At 54.3% G+C, this 17,071-nt stretch overlaps 1 protein-coding gene across 1 annotated transcript in view; it reads right to left on the reverse strand.

Moving 5' to 3' along the window:
- SHANK2 (SH3 and multiple ankyrin repeat domains 2) overlaps positions 1-17,071 on the reverse strand; it is a 469,020-nt gene that overhangs the window by 412,717 nt on the left and 39,232 nt on the right. The window contains exons 5-6 of the mRNA XM_067037810.1: positions 10,347-10,498; positions 9,128-9,295 (exon numbers count right to left, since the gene is read on the reverse strand). Of these exons, the coding sequence (XP_066893911.1) occupies positions 9,128-9,295; positions 10,347-10,498 (320 nt within the window). The remainder of the gene's footprint in view (positions 1-9,127; positions 9,296-10,346; positions 10,499-17,071) is intronic.

Genomic DNA, 17,071 nt, shown 5'->3' on the forward strand with positions numbered 1-17,071 from the left:
CAAGCAACAGGTGCCCTGTGGACCCCTCTCAGCTACAAGTGTGCCTGGTTTTTTCAGGATGTAAGCCTAGGCATAATTTTAATTTTCCCCTTAAGCCAGTTTGAGTTGGGATTTTTGGTCCTTAAATTGAAGGAGCCCTGGCTAATCAACTCTCTCCAAAGGCCTTCCAGGAGGCAAGACTGTGTTATGGCTTAATTGAATTGTCCTGTAGTCAAAAACAAAGAGAGCTGCGTTAGCGTAAAAAACATTTTTACAATCACTCCAGACTCACCCTTCCTCTTCCCCTGGTTAATCTGAAATTGTGAGGTTTTACATTACATCGTCGGGATGGCGTTCACGTTCTCCCCACCAAGGGTTACAATAGGATCAATGCAAAAAGATAAAATAGAGTCTTTTACCCTGGGAGGGACTGTCAGGGAAAGAATCCCCGTCAAGGGCTTCTTTCTCCAAGCCTATTGTTTGAAAACAGGCGAAACCAGAAAAATCAGACAAATGCTGAAACAAAAAAATCTCCTGTAACCCACAGTCTTAAATTCTACCATTCACTTTTTTTAAAGGATCTTCTTTTCATGTCTCTTCTTTTAAACCACCGGCTGCTACGTGACAGAAGCCCTACTTGCTGAGGAAGCAGCCTCGCAGACGGGGAAGGGTGACGGGAATCTGAGCAAGGTGATGGCCAGACCAGTCAGCAGACTGGCTGCATTCAGGGGGGCTGAGCAACAGGTAAATGAATGAAGGAAAATGACAGGTTTCCCACCGTCAAAGAAAGGGAGTTACTAATCCGGTGCGGGAGAAACCCAGAATAAACTCTGTGGTACTAGACAGGAAAAAGAGGTATCAGTATAAGCATGTGGTTTTCAATACAGACAAAAGTAAATGTGTCGGCACAAGTGGACGTGCGAGGACGTGTGTCCCTAACTCCCCCTCCTGAGAGGGGCTGTGGGATCAGCAACAGCCCGGCAGCAGTGAGCACACTTAACACCCGGATCTTGGGTTCTAAATACCACTCTATACAGTAAGTCCCCCTACACATGAACAAGTTCAGTTCTGAGAGGGCGTTCGTCAGTCCAATTTGTTCCTAAGTCCGACAAAGTTAGCCTAGGTGGCAGATAGCGCCAGACACGGGAACTAAGTTCCGCGACTGGACGTGCGAACACACATTCTCATCTTTGAAAGCTTGCCGCTTGAAGGTTCGTATGTAAGGGACTTACTGAACTCAAAAGAACGAGGGCTTCTTACAGAGATGGCCTATGCCAGGGCTGAGGCAGGCAAAGAACGAGATGAGCTTGGAAGACCTTGTCGGGCCAGAAGGTGAGGAAGCGCTCAAGAAAGGGTGGGGGTGTGTCCACAGGACACACAGGCCACCTGGATGCGGCTCCCGGGACCCAAAGTGGGACAACATTGACAGATGGTCACCTGTTGAATCAACAGAAATCCACGAAACCACATTGCTACAAATAAGTGAATACATAAACAAGAAGAGAAAGCTCTTCCTGATAACAGAAGGCCAACTAATTAGTGTGAGAAGCAAGGATGAGAGTGGAAAATCTCCAGTTAGCAATTACTTAATTCAGACAAGAAATACCTTTGGGTGCTACAACTAGCAGGTGAGAGGGAGATGAGAAAAGGGATTTTCTAAAATAGTCTAAAGATCCCACAAAATACTAACTTCAAAGGGAAGAGAAAACTATGGTGGAGAACCTGGCAGCTTCCCCGTGATCAGGAGGTCAGAGAGAACACCACCAATAACAGCAAATGGTCACCACCTGCCACGTAACAGGACGGCCAGAAACACACGTCCCTTCCATGATATTCCTGCAAAAATGCACATCTTGCATCTCATCACGAGGAAACACTGAGCAAACCCAAACTGGGAGACAGTCTCCAAAATGATTACCCCATAATCTTCAGAAGAGTCCCTTGAGAGAATCTAGGCAAGACTGATGAAGTCTCCCAGATGGAAGGGCTCCTGCAGGATCCCGGACTGGATCCTTTGACTCTAATGGTCATTATTGGGACAATGGGAATGTGGTCTCTGAATGAAGGGAATAGGGGAGTTCTCTGTATTGCTTTTGCAACTCCTCTTAAAGTTTGAAATTAAATACTCATTCATAGTTAAAAAAAAAAAAAAGAAAAGGAAATGAGTGCTTGCTTGACATAAGGACCTCAAAGTTTATCAAAGTAAGAATTTGTCCTCCCCCAAGATAAGCCGTGTTAACCCTCTGTCCTTTTTTTGAAAAGGGTGTTGTCCTCTCTGGCCCTTGGGAGACAGATTAAAAGGATCGACAGAGGTCAGATATTAACCAGAATGTAAAACAAAACAGCACCTCTTACACTCACATTGCTTACCCATTTTTTTCTGAGATACTTTATGGAAAATGCATGTATGTGTGGGGCTCCGCCCCACATCTCCTGCCTGCAAATCTCCCGGGCACGAGTATTTGGAATAGACTCCCTACAAGATCTGGGATTTGGGATTCACCGACCTGTGCTGAGCATACCCCCCAAACACATAATTTGGTGTAAATCAGGGAAAAGAGTGCTCCTTCCTTCAAGCACTTCACTACCACCTGCTGGACACCTATTGTGATAAATCTACAAGCCTAAATTTACAGCAAGTGTAACAGCGCCCCCTGGGGTTGTGCAATGCAATTGGGGCAATGAGGAGTTCACTGCATTGCAAATGCTTCTGCTTGGTTCAGTGCCACAAGCAAAATTATTTAAGTCCACACCACACTTAGGCTTTTCTCCTATAATATGTACTTTATAAGACACGCTGGAGATATGGCAGCAGAACAGTTAGCATGCAGTAAGCACCCACACAGAGAGACCCAGAACCACACCCTGCTGTGAGCACCATGAGGGAACCTCCCCAGGGGCCTGTCCCTTACTGTGGGGTCAGGGGAAGCGCCAAGGACTTGGAGCCCGGGGCTGAGGGTGAGCAGGGGTGAGCTCAGTGAGGAAGAGGGACAGGAGGGAGCAGTGGCTAAAAACTGTAATTTCCTTAAAGTTAAAACTCCTCACTTGAAAATGATAAATAATAAATAGCAACCAATAACAAAGTTAAGGCCAAATGATAAAACACCCTTGACAGAATCATTGCAGGAATCAAATGAGACCTGTGTGAAGGCCTGTGAGCAAATTGGTTAAGTGCTCTCTGACTGCCAAGTATCATTCCTCACAGACAAAACCAGACATGGCCTGATGACAATGCTAAGGGTGACAGTGATGGGGGCGTGGCCAGATAAAAATGACCATGATGGTGATGGGGGCGTGGTCAGATGATAACAACCATGATGGTGATGATGGGGTGGGGGCGTGGCCAAACGACCATGATGGTGATGACAAGGTGGGGGCGTGGCCAGATGAGAATGATGGTGATGGGGGCGTGGCCAGATGAGAATGATGGTGATGATGGGGGCGTGGCCAGCACTTATTGAGCTCTTACTAGATGCCAGGCACTATAGTCAATGCATCATTTAACTGTCTTGAGAGCTCTATGAACTGTTACTCAGCCAGCTTTAGAGATTAGCAAAGAAGCACAGAGAGGGTAAGCCACTTGCTCAGGTGACCCAGGCCATGTTGAGGGGGTTTTGCAATCCCAGCCCAGAATATACGCTACTGACAGCACGGGGACGAAATCTCACTTATCCTCCAAGTGGAATCGACAGACTCAGGGAAGGAGGAAGGGAGTGAGATGCCCCATGTGGGCCAGTCCTATGGGCATAGCTGCCCACGAAGGTGTGTGGAAACACGAGACCAATCAGCTGTCCTCTCACTGGGGATGGCGTCCTCTTCAGGAACCTTGGCTTCCCCAGCAACTCTTCCTCAAGTCCTGAGACAGTCAACCCCCCCCACCTCCCTTAGGTCGGAGCTAGGTGCCCGGCCCTGCCCCGGTGGATGTGAAAGTACTTAGCAACTAAAACTTCAGTGAAGCCCCCGTAACCTGGCCCCACCATGTTCTGGGAATGCATTTGGGTGTTTTTACTTCCTTCTTTATGTTTCTTAGTAGTTTTAAAGCCTTTCATGTTGAGCAGATATTTCTTTTGCAATGAAAAAAATTAGAGAAACCTAAATAACAAGTTGAAAGATGGTTTGCAGACAATTCAAAAGAGTTCTCTTCCAAAGTCAGCACTCAGGGGACGGGCGTCCCCAGTCGCAGGGCCTGGGGGCTGGATGTGAAGATGTCCCTTTGCAATTAAACACCTGCCCCGGGCAACGCCCTGGAAAGCCACGCAAGCCTTCTGCAACACCTGTGAGCAGGTCAGGCCGCCGGCACTCAGGTGCCCTGGAAGGATGGGGAGCCAGCTGGCTGGGAAGGAGCTGTCGGCTGCCATGAAGAGGCAGTTGTGGACCCCAGAACTCCGAGGTGCTTCTCCAAGACAGCAGGGCCAGAATGAGTCCAGCTGGGCGATGCAAACCCACCTGCCCTCTACTTCCTTCTGCCACAAGTGCCTTGTCATTAGAGGGGTGGCTTCTGCCTGAGAGCCCTGGAGGCCAGACAAAGAACCAGGCTTCTGACCGGGAGCCGCGCTGGGAGCCTCGGGCAGGTCACTCACCCTCTCTGGGCCCGGCTAACTCGGAGACCAGCGAGGGTGTCTGCGAGGGCTGCGAAAAGATGGCGAGGACAGCGTTTGCTGGGTGAACGTGAGCCCTGACGGAGGAGGATAATCGGGGGGTGGGGGGACGGCAGTGTGCGAGGTTCCTCGCTGAGCGCCCTGCACGATCCCCTCTTGACGGTCCCGGCAGAGCAGGTGACGACAGCGGCTTGGAGAACGCAGGTGCTTCCGCAGGACTCGCGTGAAAAAGAAACCTGCCACTAGAGGGCGGTGGCCGGACCCTGACGGGTCAGGGACGCGGGGTAGCGGAGCAGGATGAGACACCTGGGCTGAAGGTCTCCAAGCTCCCAAGGAGTTGCCGTGGGCGGGGACCTCGGAGGTTGGGTAGCTCTGCTGCTGGATGCTCGGAATCCACGCAGGGGGGGTCAGGGGCTGGAATCATGGCAGGGAGCCGGCACCGAAGTAAGTGACCCCCACTGCCCCAACACACACGGTCACCCTCCGTCTCAGGGCAGCCGCTCCCAAGAGACAAGCGAGATGGCCACGACTGTCACCTGCATTCGATGAGGGCGTCAGACTCAGTGCGAGGCCAACCCGACACGGAGTGGGGTGAAACATTAGCCTGGTTGAGGGGGGAGGGGAGAACAGGTAGGAAGGAGGGCGAGGGGAGGAAAGAAGAGAGCCCCAAGAGCTCTCCAAGGTCTCTCCAAGGTCGTCGGGGCACGGAGCCCCCGTGCTGAGGGGTCACTCAGCTGGATTTGGGCTGAACGCACTCCGTTGCCTTGTGTTCTGAGTTTCCGATGCTCTGGCATCAGGGGTCTTGCTGGCTGCTCCCCTGAAGGGGCTACCCTGCCAGGAAGAGCCGATTCCCGGAGACGGAAAAGGACTCAGCCACGAGCACAGCTTCCAACTACAAACCACCGTGCAGAGTCCTCACCTGACCCCTCCTCTGTGGGGCCCTCGCACTCAGGGTCCCTCACCCCTGTCCTAAGCACCCAGGGCAGGTCCCAGACAACAGGGCAGCCCCTGTGCCCCAGGGCCCGGGAGGTCACTCAGCCTGCTTGTCCTGCCTCACCTGTTCCTTCCCTCGAAAACCACGGTAAAGGCTCTGCGCGCACAGCGCCCCCGCCTTCCCTGCGTGGCCGTGCGTGGTGGGCTGCGCCCCTCTTCTTGGGGTCAGTCACAAACCATTCTCGCAGGCAGGTATCTCCTGATGGGTCGGCCTCACCAGGCCTGAATAGTAGAAAAACCTACATTTAACAGAGGGGCTTAGGAGCAGATGCCTGGCATATGGAAATACAGAGTCCTTCCGAAAGGTGCCGATAAGGCTCCCATCTGTGCCCGTGAAGGCCTGAGGTCTGTCCCATCATCTGGGACACCGTCCATGTGCCCGGTATGCTGCCCCGGTGCTGTGACTGCTCGGGGCAAATACTCTGCCTGTATCCCTCTCGAATGCCCCATTTAAGGACAGCATACTCTGAATTCACATTTTGGGGTTCAAAAAGAGAACTCTGCAAAACAACAGACATAATATGTCCAAAGGGTGGACAAATCTAGGGGAAAAAAGAATGTAGGCATCTTCAGGTAGGATGGTTTGGTTCCCAGGTCGTATACACATTTGGCCCGTCACGTCTTCGGAGGGCTCAGGCGTTCAAGGAACCCTGGAGTTAAACGTCTCTGTTCTGTGGACGCTCCTTTCCCAGTGATGGCGGGGGCGGGGCGGGGTGGGCTGCTCTCAGACACATCACTAAATGGGACATCAGGAGCGGAGCTGACCTGGCCCAGCCCCTCCTTCGGACGGGCTAGGGGGATGGGCCCAGGGGGACGCCCCGCTTGACCCTGTCTTAGACTCACAGCTTGGCCTGGTACCCTGGACCAGCAGCCCTTGTGCAGAGACCCTGAGGGCCACGAGGAGGACGTGGGGCTCCTGTCCTCAGGTGGCCTCCCCTCCTCACCCGGGTCCTCCTGGTCCTGCACCTCCTCCTTCCACACAGGTCACCCGGGGGGCTGAATGGCCCCCCAGGGCTGCTCACGCCAACAGAGCTAGGAACTCCCTTGGGAGTTGCTGGCGGAGCCTGAAACTCTCCCCTTTCGCACCCTCAACGGGTCCACGTGTGACGATGGGCTTGGCCTTTGAAAGGTCACCACGGAGCTGACGGCCAAGTGCAGCTATGAGGGGAGATGAGGAGAGGGACAGAGCACTGCCCAGGCCTTGGGGACCCCCGTCCTGCCCCAGCCAGGTCACCGCGTGGACCGTCCTGGGGAGATGCGAAGCACTGCCGGGCCTGCTCCACACGTGGGCACAGACGTGTGTGTGTGCGTGTGGGCACGTGTGGGTCTGTAATCTTTGTTCACATCTATTTGTCTTGCCGTCCCCGCCCCCCGCCACGGGGACGTAAGACCCACAGGACTGAGTGTTTCTGTTCACCGCTAGGTTCGGTGTCCAGGAGCGGGCCTGGCAGGTGACACGTGTGCCAGTGGGTGGGCGTGGGCCTGCGGTGTGGCTGCAACGCCCGGGGCTTTGGCTAAGTGGCTCATGGTGGCCGCCTGGCACCCGAACACCACGGAGCCTGAGCAGTTATGCGCCTAGGCCGCAGGCCCAGCGGGCTCTCCAGCACTCATTTGCTTCGCTGAGTTAAAGGAGGCAGATCCCTAGAGCACGGCCCATTCCTGGTGGCGGGGTGGGGTGGCAAGGCTGCCAGTTGAGGTGGCCGGTGGTGGAGGCGTCCTGAGCCTCTGCCCCTGCCCTTCGACTCTGCCCTCCCCCGCAGCCTCTCCAGCCCTTTGCAGCCTTGCTCCCCGCATAACCGAAACTTCCATCCGCCGAGAGGCACGCGTGCCTCCTCTCAGGCTGAGCTGCAACCCCGCAGGGCCCACACCTCCCCTGGGAACGCGGTGGTTTCACAGGACGGATCCGAACCCAAACGAAGACAGCATCACGGAACTTGAGATGGGCCAAGCAGGAAACCTCGGGGACGAAGAGCCTTCACCCAAAAGCCCTTCGGCTCCGTTTCCACGTCTCCGGAAGGATGCAAGCTGGTGCAACACTGAGACCCTCAGCGGGAGACTCACATCCCTACTCCTCCGCCTCTTCCAGGCCCAGGGGGCACCTTCAGCGCCCGGGTGTGTGAGGGCAGGCCCAGCCCATCTGTCCGGGAGGGCAGTGCCCACTGGGAGCTCCATTGCCGGGGCTGGGACCACAGCCTCCAGCCTGATGCTCGGATGCCAAGTGACAACCCCACGGCGGGAGGGGCAACTCCTCCCAGCACCTGCTTCAGTGAAGCCCTGGAGACCTGGAACCGGTCACGGGCGAGGTCCACGCTCGCCAGGACCGGGCCCTCGGTGCCCCGTGTTCCATGAGCAGCTCACCCCCCGCCCCCCACACGGAAGAAGCCAACGGTACCGACGCCATCCACTGCCCAGCACCACTGTGGGTGACAAACAGAGCAACGCGGGCTCCGGGGCTGTGCGCAGTCTTTGGCGGGGGAGCCGGGGGCCCAGGACGTGACACTCCAGGCAGAAGCAAGCGCCTTAGCCAAAAGGCCAAAGCAGGAAGGCTGGACTGATCTGGAAAACATTGGGTCTTGCTAATATTCCGTCCTCTCTATGGCCCGAAGGTGTGGGAGGCCCTGCTGATGCCCATTTTACAGATGAGCAAACAGAGGCCCAGCGGGCAGGCAGGCATCACTGCTCCTCCGAGGTCCCGCCCAGGATGTGGGCTCGGGGGGGGGGGTGTCCTGTGAGCAGCTTCGCAGAAGTTCCCCCCCTCCCCCAGCACAGCCCCGTCACACCACAGGAGGGAACTGGATGCCTCTCCAGGCTGCGGGGACGCTGATGAACCGGAACAGAGCACTAAAAAAGCCAGGCGGGGGAGCGGGGGGGCGCCCACCCGCTGCACCTCAGCAGCCGGGTCCTCTGACCACAGTGGGCAGGTGTGTTAAGGTGACGGCGGTGGAGGGAGACAGGCAGCCTGAGAAGCAGTGAAATTCACTGCAACGTAAAGGCCGAGCGAGAGAACATCAGAGCCTCTTCCTTGACCTCCTGTGCGGATATTCCCCCTCTGCTTTCCCAAACCCACTGTCCACCCTTCTCCACCCGGAGACCCTGATCTCCAGGCCTGCACCACTAGGCTCTGTGATTGGCCTGCTCTGGCGGGGCTCAGCCAATGGGAGGGCGGGAGGATGGAGCAGCCGTGGTACTTCTTCCCCGCATCCCTCTGTGACACGGCTCCCGCTAGGGGATCTCCTCCTCGGCCCACTGTCCCCGCTTCCGGGGACACAGTGTCTCCTCTCCTTGCCCTCGGTCCACTAAAGACTCTTCATCGGAGCCACCAGGTGGATCTGTTTCTGCCACGACTACAGCCGACATCCCCCCGACTCAACTGCGGCAAGTGGGATCCGGGAAACGAGCGCCTCATCCGCGGAAATCGGGTCCTGGGCTGGGTCACCTGTGCTCCGAAAGCGCCTGCATGCTCTATCGGGGTGCCCACGGCCCCTTCGGAGGGGGCATTCACCCAGCACCCCAGCCCCACCCGTCGGGATAGCAGGGGAGGGGAGAGCCCCACGCACCTGATGGATCTCGTGCCAACCGTTCTCGTCCTTGCAGCTCACGGCCGCGTGCTCGCGGAGCAGCAGCTCGCAGCAGCAGGGGTCGCCCCCGACCACCGCAGTGTGATACAGCGGCGTGAGGCCGTAGCTGTCCTTGTAATCCGGGGACGCTCCGAGCTCCAACAGGGTCTGAAGAAAACACCAACGTGTGGTCACTGGTCTCACAGCCCCCTTCACAGGAGTGACTCGATCAAGAAGGAAGAGAGGAAGGTCACGCTCCCCCAGGCCAGGGTGGCGGAGCCCTCGGCTCCCGAGCTCTTCCTGGCCTCCCGGAATTAAGGAGGCCCAGACTTAGACAACGGAGTTTCTGGCCCTAAAGGACCACTTGGCGCCGGGCACACACACGTGCTTTTACACAACCGGGAGATGTGGGGGGGCCTTCTGCACACGCGGCCCTCTGGGCGCTACTACCTGCTTGAGCCCGGCTGATCCCTGTGGACCAGCGGACAGCAATGAGGGGGAGGTGACATTTGCAGGAAGAAGGTGTACTACTGAACCTAAAAGTCCGGTGTAAACCATCTCCGTGCACGTCCTGCAGCTGGCGAAACTAGCAAGCGTTGTCACGGACCCTTGATTTCCGAGGAAGCCACCTGATGAGCGTGCAGCTGCTATGCGGCTAAGAAGTCCGCTTTACACAAAAGCACCATCTTGGGGGTCGTCACCCCACGGCAGTGGGTCCCCTCCCCTCCTTGCCGGGGCCCTGATAGGGCATGGGCTGGGGGCATGCGCCCTGTGCCCGCAGGCACAAAGCCAGGGCCAGTAGGGCATGCTCGAACAACAGTGCGGGGAGGAAGACGGGGGTGAGGTCCGGCCTCCCCCCTCCCCCGGCATCAGCTTCCAATGTCCGGGGCAGCTCTGGCAGCAGCAAGGCTGGACCGGTGGCCGAGGGCTGGCTTTGCAGCGCCCTCCCGCGGAGGGAGGCGGGTCTGAGCTGAAAATGCGAGCCCTTTGGTGGAATCAGAAGGGGAAAGATAAACTTTCTGTGAGCAGCAGATTCTATAATAAAAGCAACCGCACCAAGGGTGGGGCGGGGGAGGAGGGCCAGACCACACTTCTGAGCTCTAGTCGGGCACAATGTGGGGTCGCCGCAGGTGGCTGTCGTGGGATGGGGAGTGCGGCAGGGCGTACCCGGGGGATCAGAGGAGGGGGCGTCGCCGTGTACCACGGGCCCCGCCAGTACCTTCAGGGCCATCAGGCTCCGGGCGCGGGCCGCTTTATGCAGAGCCGTCATCCCGTCCTTGGCACGGAAGTCCAGGTGGGCCCCGCCGTTTCGGAGAGCTTTGATCACCTCCACGGGGTCGTCCAGCTGCGCGGCTAAGGTCAGGGGAGTCTCTAGGGGTCCAAACACGTGCACGTCAGAACCAGCACTTGGGGAAAAGCTGCCAAGTCACGTGACCCCCTGAACCCAGTTCAAACGTCCCCAAGTGCGCTTGACAAACGGACCCGCCAGGGCATCACGGCTCCCACCCACCTGCCGACCCCAAACGTCCGTGCACTTAGCATGGCTCGGCAGCCCTAGTGACAATGGCGGTGACCCTTGGGGTCACGGGCGAATCAAAACGGGGGCAGAGGCAGGGTTCCACGTCACTGCCGTGTGGGCTCTGAGGTCGAGAAGCTGCCCTGGCTGCCTCTGCCCTCGGTACACAGAATCCCGCAGCCCCAGCCGACGCTGTCCTGCAGGAGGAGCCGTCGGTCAGGGCTGCGGTTAAAGACTGGAAAGGCAGATGCCCGCCATTCTTCATTTCAATTTCACAGCATCTACGGGTATCTTGGTAGATGCCAGGGACTGAGCTGCAGGGAAGCAAACATGAGTAAGACATGGGGTCGTGCCCTGCAGGGGTCTCCATCTGGGGGAGCAGAGAGACCCCGACAGTCATCATGACGGGACCGGACCGACGCAAGGAAGGACCAGCCTCCGAAGTGGGCCAGAAGCCCAGGCAACCGAAGGCTGAAGCCCGCCTTTGTGGCGACGAGGGTCGGGAAGGGGCTCCCACAGCCCGCGCAGGTGGACCAGTCTGCAGGTGGCCGTGGCCGAGGGTGTCAGTCTTTGTTATCAGACGCCCCTCCCCAGTGACCCTCACGTTCCCGCCACCGCCACCGCCGAGCAGAGGGCATGACTCTGACGCGGTTAATTTGAGAGGCTCTTACGTTACAGAAAAGTGCAAAGAGTAACACGACAACGTGCAGGTTCCCGTGGCCCAAAACACTAACAGTTAATAAGGAATCGTTCTGTCCTCAAGCACGTTTTGAGAGTAAAAGGACTGGGGCATCTTCCACGGGCTGGAATGCCCTTCTAACCGCCTGTCACTGACACATCATCTCATCACCCTCCATCCCCAGAAAAGGCAACTTCATCACGCGTCTAGATTGACGACTCCCGTCTATTTTCAGTTACAACATTTATCTATCCGCAAATGGGTATTTTGTTTGGGTAAATGTTTGGAGGGCTCTTAAAATTCACCGCTGGAATCCCTCTGTACTTTGATTTTGCGTGGTGAGTCCCGTGGGCTTACCCCGCTCCTTGAAACTCATCTGTAGCGGGTAGACACACCCCAGAGCGTGTGTGAAGTGCAACTTAAGCATTCTCTCCCAAGGGAAGTGGTGTAATGCTCGCGAATGGCACTGATATATCCCTGCTGTGCACCTACGAGAGGCACCTTCTCACGCGGGGGTTTTTGAAAATTAGGAGTTTGAGGACTTCCCTGGCGGTCCAGTGGTTAAGACTCTGCGCTCCCAGTGCAGGGGGCCCGGATTCGACCCCCGGTCGGGAAACTAAGATCCCACATACCGCAACTAAGAGTTTGTGTGCTGCAACTACTGAGCCCGCACGCTCTAGACCCCACGCGCCACAACTGGAGAAGCCCACGCGCTGCAACGAAGACCCGGCGCCGCCTAAATAATAAAATAATTAATTAATAAAAATAGGCGTTTTCCGAGGCAGCTAGGGGACCCTGGTGACAGTGGGAATATGCCCTCACGGAAATCATCCGCAAGGCAAGGAAAGCGTGACACGGTGAGGGGTGTTTGGGACTCCAGACCATCTGGGAGACAGGGGTAGAGATGTGGAAACGGGGCAGACGTGCAGAGAGCAGCACGCTCAGAGAGAGACAGCGGCATCCAAGGGTCTGGGTTCCTTGCAGGGAAAAGACATCACAGGAGGGCGGTGGGCGAGGGGTGATCTGGGAAGGGTGTAAAGGACGGGGCCGTCGGGAGCTGCCAGCAACTCCCCTCCAAAGCCAAGCCTCTTAGAGCGGCTCCTCGAGTTTGAGGTCAGAGCACGTTCGGGATGATGGCACCTAGGGCAAAGGTCAACCTTCCAAACGATTCGGGTTTATCTTTCTTATTTGGCTGTCTGCGCGTGGCCAACGGAAAAGCTAGGCGGTCCAAAGGAGATTTTTTTGGTTTATACGGCACTGCTTTCATAGCTGACGGCGTCAAGGTCATTTTACAATGAGAACACTGTCTCAGAGGAAGACATTGGCGAATGGTAAAATTCCAAATCACAGACCCCTGTGGCCCGGTCGGGCAGACAGCGCGGGGCACGTAAGCAGGTAGAGAGAATTAGACGCCCGTCGGTGGCTGTGCGTCTCCTGTACGAGCTGGGACCTCCAGCCCGTGGACGCCATCCAGGGACATCGAGTGGCACGTGGCAGCATCTCGAGGGTTCCAGAGACCCTCCTTGAATGACACTGCAGACCTGCCACGTTCAGACCCGGCCAGGACCCACACTGGTGAGGTCAGGGGGGCCCCCAGCTCAGACCTCCTCACGTTCAGGAAGGTTCAGGAAGGGGGCGTCCATGGAGACCCCACATGGGTGGATGGAACCACCGAGAAGACGCTCGTCGATCAGCTGCTGAACTGTCTGTATAACCGGGTCACGTGGGACCCCTCCTCCAATGCACTTGGGAGCGGTAGTTCCCTGGCACCACAGCGCTTTGAAAATGTTTCTGGTGTTGCATTTTGAAATTTTCTAAGTTTTAAAGAAAATACACGGGAACCTCTGCAAATATAACCTCGTCAGGGGACCAAGGTCTCTCATCTCTGGAGATGACTCTGAAGACAGAACTCCCTCCAACCTAGAGACTGCCTGCTGGCATTTTGGTTCCAGGAATGACAAGGTCGTGCTTCGAAGGGAAGGCTTTCGTGTGGGCACGAGGAAGGAGGCGCCTATGAGCAGCAGCAGGGCGCCAGCTCCACAGCTTGCGGTCTGTCTGGGTGTGCAGGGAGACCCAGGCAGGGGACCGCGCAAGCACAGGACAACCGCCGACCCCTGCAGCTGGGAGTGTGCACCAGCCTGGGTGTAGGGGTGCATCCGGGGGCCTCAGAAGGACCTGGGGACCAGAGCCTGGTGAGAACCTCCCGCAGAGCCAGCACAGCCCAGCTCTGCTCCCGAAAAGCTGGGTGGCCTCCAGCAGGTGTCCCGAACTCTCTGGGCCTCAGTTTCCACGTCTATATGGGCAGGGTTAAAAGCAGGACCTGCACTTCGTGGGGCTCTGTGAGGATCGAATGTCACATCTGACGTCGGAACAGTGCCCAGCCCACAGTCAGAGTCTCTCCAGGGCATTCAGCTAGAGATCGGCTTCATTTTCTTCATTATGGTTTTTTTTTCCTGTATTTTTAAAAGCCTGTGCATTATGGTTTTCTCAGGGTAATGCACAGGCTTTTAGAAATACAGGAAAACAAAAAAACCATAATGAAGAAAATGGAGCCCATCTCTAGCTGCATACATGCACACAGACGGTTAAAAATGAGTTGAACAAAACAACACAAGATTAACATTTGATCTCAAGGTTGTCCAAGGGAGCACAAACAGTGCACTCAATCTATCTTTGTAAATAATTAACCCATTACTGAATATAAGACCCATTACTGAATTATTCCTAATGGAGAGATTACACCCACCCCATTCCCTGTACCCATTTGCCTCATGCAAAACGACACAGGTGGGAAAAGCGTGGCCTTGGGACTGGAACCTTCAAGTTCGAGTCTGGGCTCAGTTGTGACTTTGACAGAAGCCTTGAACCCCACAGGGACCTCAGCCACACCTCAAAATTCCCAAGGACCAGCGAGAGGAAATGCGGGATTCGGGGATTCCTTCCCCGTTACCTAGAAGAGCAGTTCTCAGACTTTGGCATGTGTGAGAATCACCCAAAGAGCTGGTTAATGCGAAGCATACTGGCTCCATTCCCAGAAGCGTTTCCACAGGACTGGAGGGCTGAGAATCTGCATCTCTGGGAGCGACCCTGGAGGTCCAAGGGGTGCACTTTGCTAGAGGACAGCTTCACAGACTTGACTGCATGGTGACAACACGTGCTCCCACCCCCCAGACACTAATTGAATCAGTGTGGTGCATGACCCACGTATTAGGATGCGTACAACTTCCCAAAGTGGTTTTTAACGTGCAGCTGAGTTTGAGAGCCTCTGCTCTAAACACCTGCCAATTCAAATGTGCTCCATGGGTAGCAGCACGTGGGCATGACCAGGAACTGGTTAGAAATGCAAAATCTCTGGTCCCACTCCAGATCTACAGAATCAGAACTGACTTTTGACAAGATTGCCGGGTAACTCATAGACATCAAGTCTGAGATGCATGGACCTAGAGCACAGATCTCCCACTTTATCACGTATGTGATCCACAAACAAGCAAACCAAGAAAAATGGTGCTATGTCCTCCATACGGATTTATCCCTTTATTTATAAGTCATACATGACCATGGGAAAAAGAACAGTCTTTTAAACAAGGGGTGCTGGGTCCACTGGATTTCCATATGCAAAGGAATGAAGTCAGAGCTCTACCTCACACCATATACAAAACTTATCAAATGAATCACAGACCTAAATGTAAAAGCTAAAACTACAAAACTCATAGATGAGAACTCAGGATTAAATCCTCGTGACCTTGGGTTAGGCCATGTTTTTAGATATGACACCCAAAGCACAAGCAACAAAAGAAAAAATAGATCAATTAGACGTTTTACCAAAATTAAAAACTTTTCTGCATCAAAGTACACGGTCAAGAAAGTGGAAAGACAACCCACAGACTGGGAGACAATATATGCAAATCATATATCTGATAAGGAACCTGTACCCAGAATATACAAAGAACTCTTACAACTCAACAAGAATAGACAAATACGGGCAATAATATCAAAATACGGGCAAAGGATCAAGAAGTCATTTCCCCAAAGATATACAAATGGCTAATAAGCACATGGAAAGAATAACCAGTCAATATCACTGGTCATTAGGGAAATGCAAATAAAGCCACAATGAGATATGACTTTATACTCACTAAGAATGGTTATAATTTTTAAAAAAGATAATAGTAAATGTTGATGAGGATGTGGAGAAACTGGAACTCTCATCCACTGCTGGTGGGATGTAAAATGGTGCAGCTTCTTTGGAAAACTATCTGGCAGCCCCTCAAAAGGTTGAACATGGAGCTACTATATGACCCAGCAACTCCCTGCCCCCCCACCAGGTATATACCCGTGAGACAGGAAAGCATATGTCCACACAATTTGTACAAGAATAATCACAGCAGCATTGTCACAACAGACAAAAAGTGGAAATAACTCCAAATGTCCATCAACTGATGAGCTGATAAACAAAAGGAGTAGATACAGTGGAATATTACCCGGCCATCAAAAGGGGCGAAGCACTGACACATGCGACAACATGCATGAACCTTGAAAACATTACGTTGAGTGAAAGAAACGAGACACAAAAGGCCACATATTGTGTGATTCCATTTCTACGAAGTGTCCAGAACAGGCAAATCCAAAGAGACAGGAAGTAGATGAGTGGTTGCCAGGGGCTGGGGGCTCTGGGGAGTGGGAGGAAAAGGGGGGTCACTGCTAGTGGGTACTGGGGTTCTTTTTGATGTGATGAGTGTTCTAAAATTAGACAGTGGTGATGGTGCACAACCCTGTGAATATATTCTTAGAAACCACTGAATTGCACACTTTAAATGGGTGAATTTAATGGTATGTGAAATGTTTCAACAAAGCCTTACAAAAAACAAAAATTGAATTTTAATCGTATGTCGATTATACCTTAATAAAATTTTTAAATAAAAAATACATGCCCTATAGTACTCACATATTAAATAAATTACAGAATACACATAGATAAAATGTTTTTAAATGGGGAGATAGATCGTTTGGTGTTTTCTGCTCTACCCCAGTGGATCATCTGTGCCTTCTTTGTAAGATGAAAGGACGGCGAAGGTGAGTCCAAAGTGTCTTGTAGGTTAAGGCTCTCCGACCATCCAGCTCACCGACTGACACCTGTCCACAGCAGCCACACAACCTGCCTTGTCCACGTAAATGCTCACGCGACTGTGAGGGCCAGGTGTGCTGACTCGGACCTCCACTCCACCTCTAGCACGCGGGGTCACAGGGTGCGCAGGAGGGGGTGACTCACTGCCCTGTCATCACAGACAATGGGGTGGGTGGCTGGCTGTGGGCATGGGAGCCACTTACCAGGATAGACGGCACCTGTTTGGATACACCAGCACCTCTGGCACTGATCTGCATTCAGTGTTTCGGTGTTCATTATTTCGTTATGAGTGAATCATGCAAAATCACAAAATCTTCCAGTATGCTAAAATAGGGATCCCTATCCACCAGAATATTTGACTAATAACCCACCCCTGACCATGAAAGAGAATGAGATTTACAGTTATCTTCCTCTGAACACTCATCGCTCTCGAGGGAGGACACTTTCCCCTGAAGAGCTCCCAGGCCAGCATGTGAGACTCATCCAAACGACCCACGGGCCTTTGAGGCCGTTAAGCAGAGTGGATGGCGATGGCGGGTTTCCCCCAGACTGTCAGCACCCCCGAGCATTCCAGCGACTGGCTACCATGTTGGTCCGCAAGCCAGAGGAGCCATCCTTGCATTC

This window comes from Kogia breviceps, chromosome 7 (genome assembly GCF_026419965.1).
Source record: "Kogia breviceps isolate mKogBre1 chromosome 7, mKogBre1 haplotype 1, whole genome shotgun sequence".
In the NCBI taxonomy this organism is placed as follows: domain Eukaryota; kingdom Metazoa; phylum Chordata; class Mammalia; order Artiodactyla; family Physeteridae; genus Kogia; species Kogia breviceps.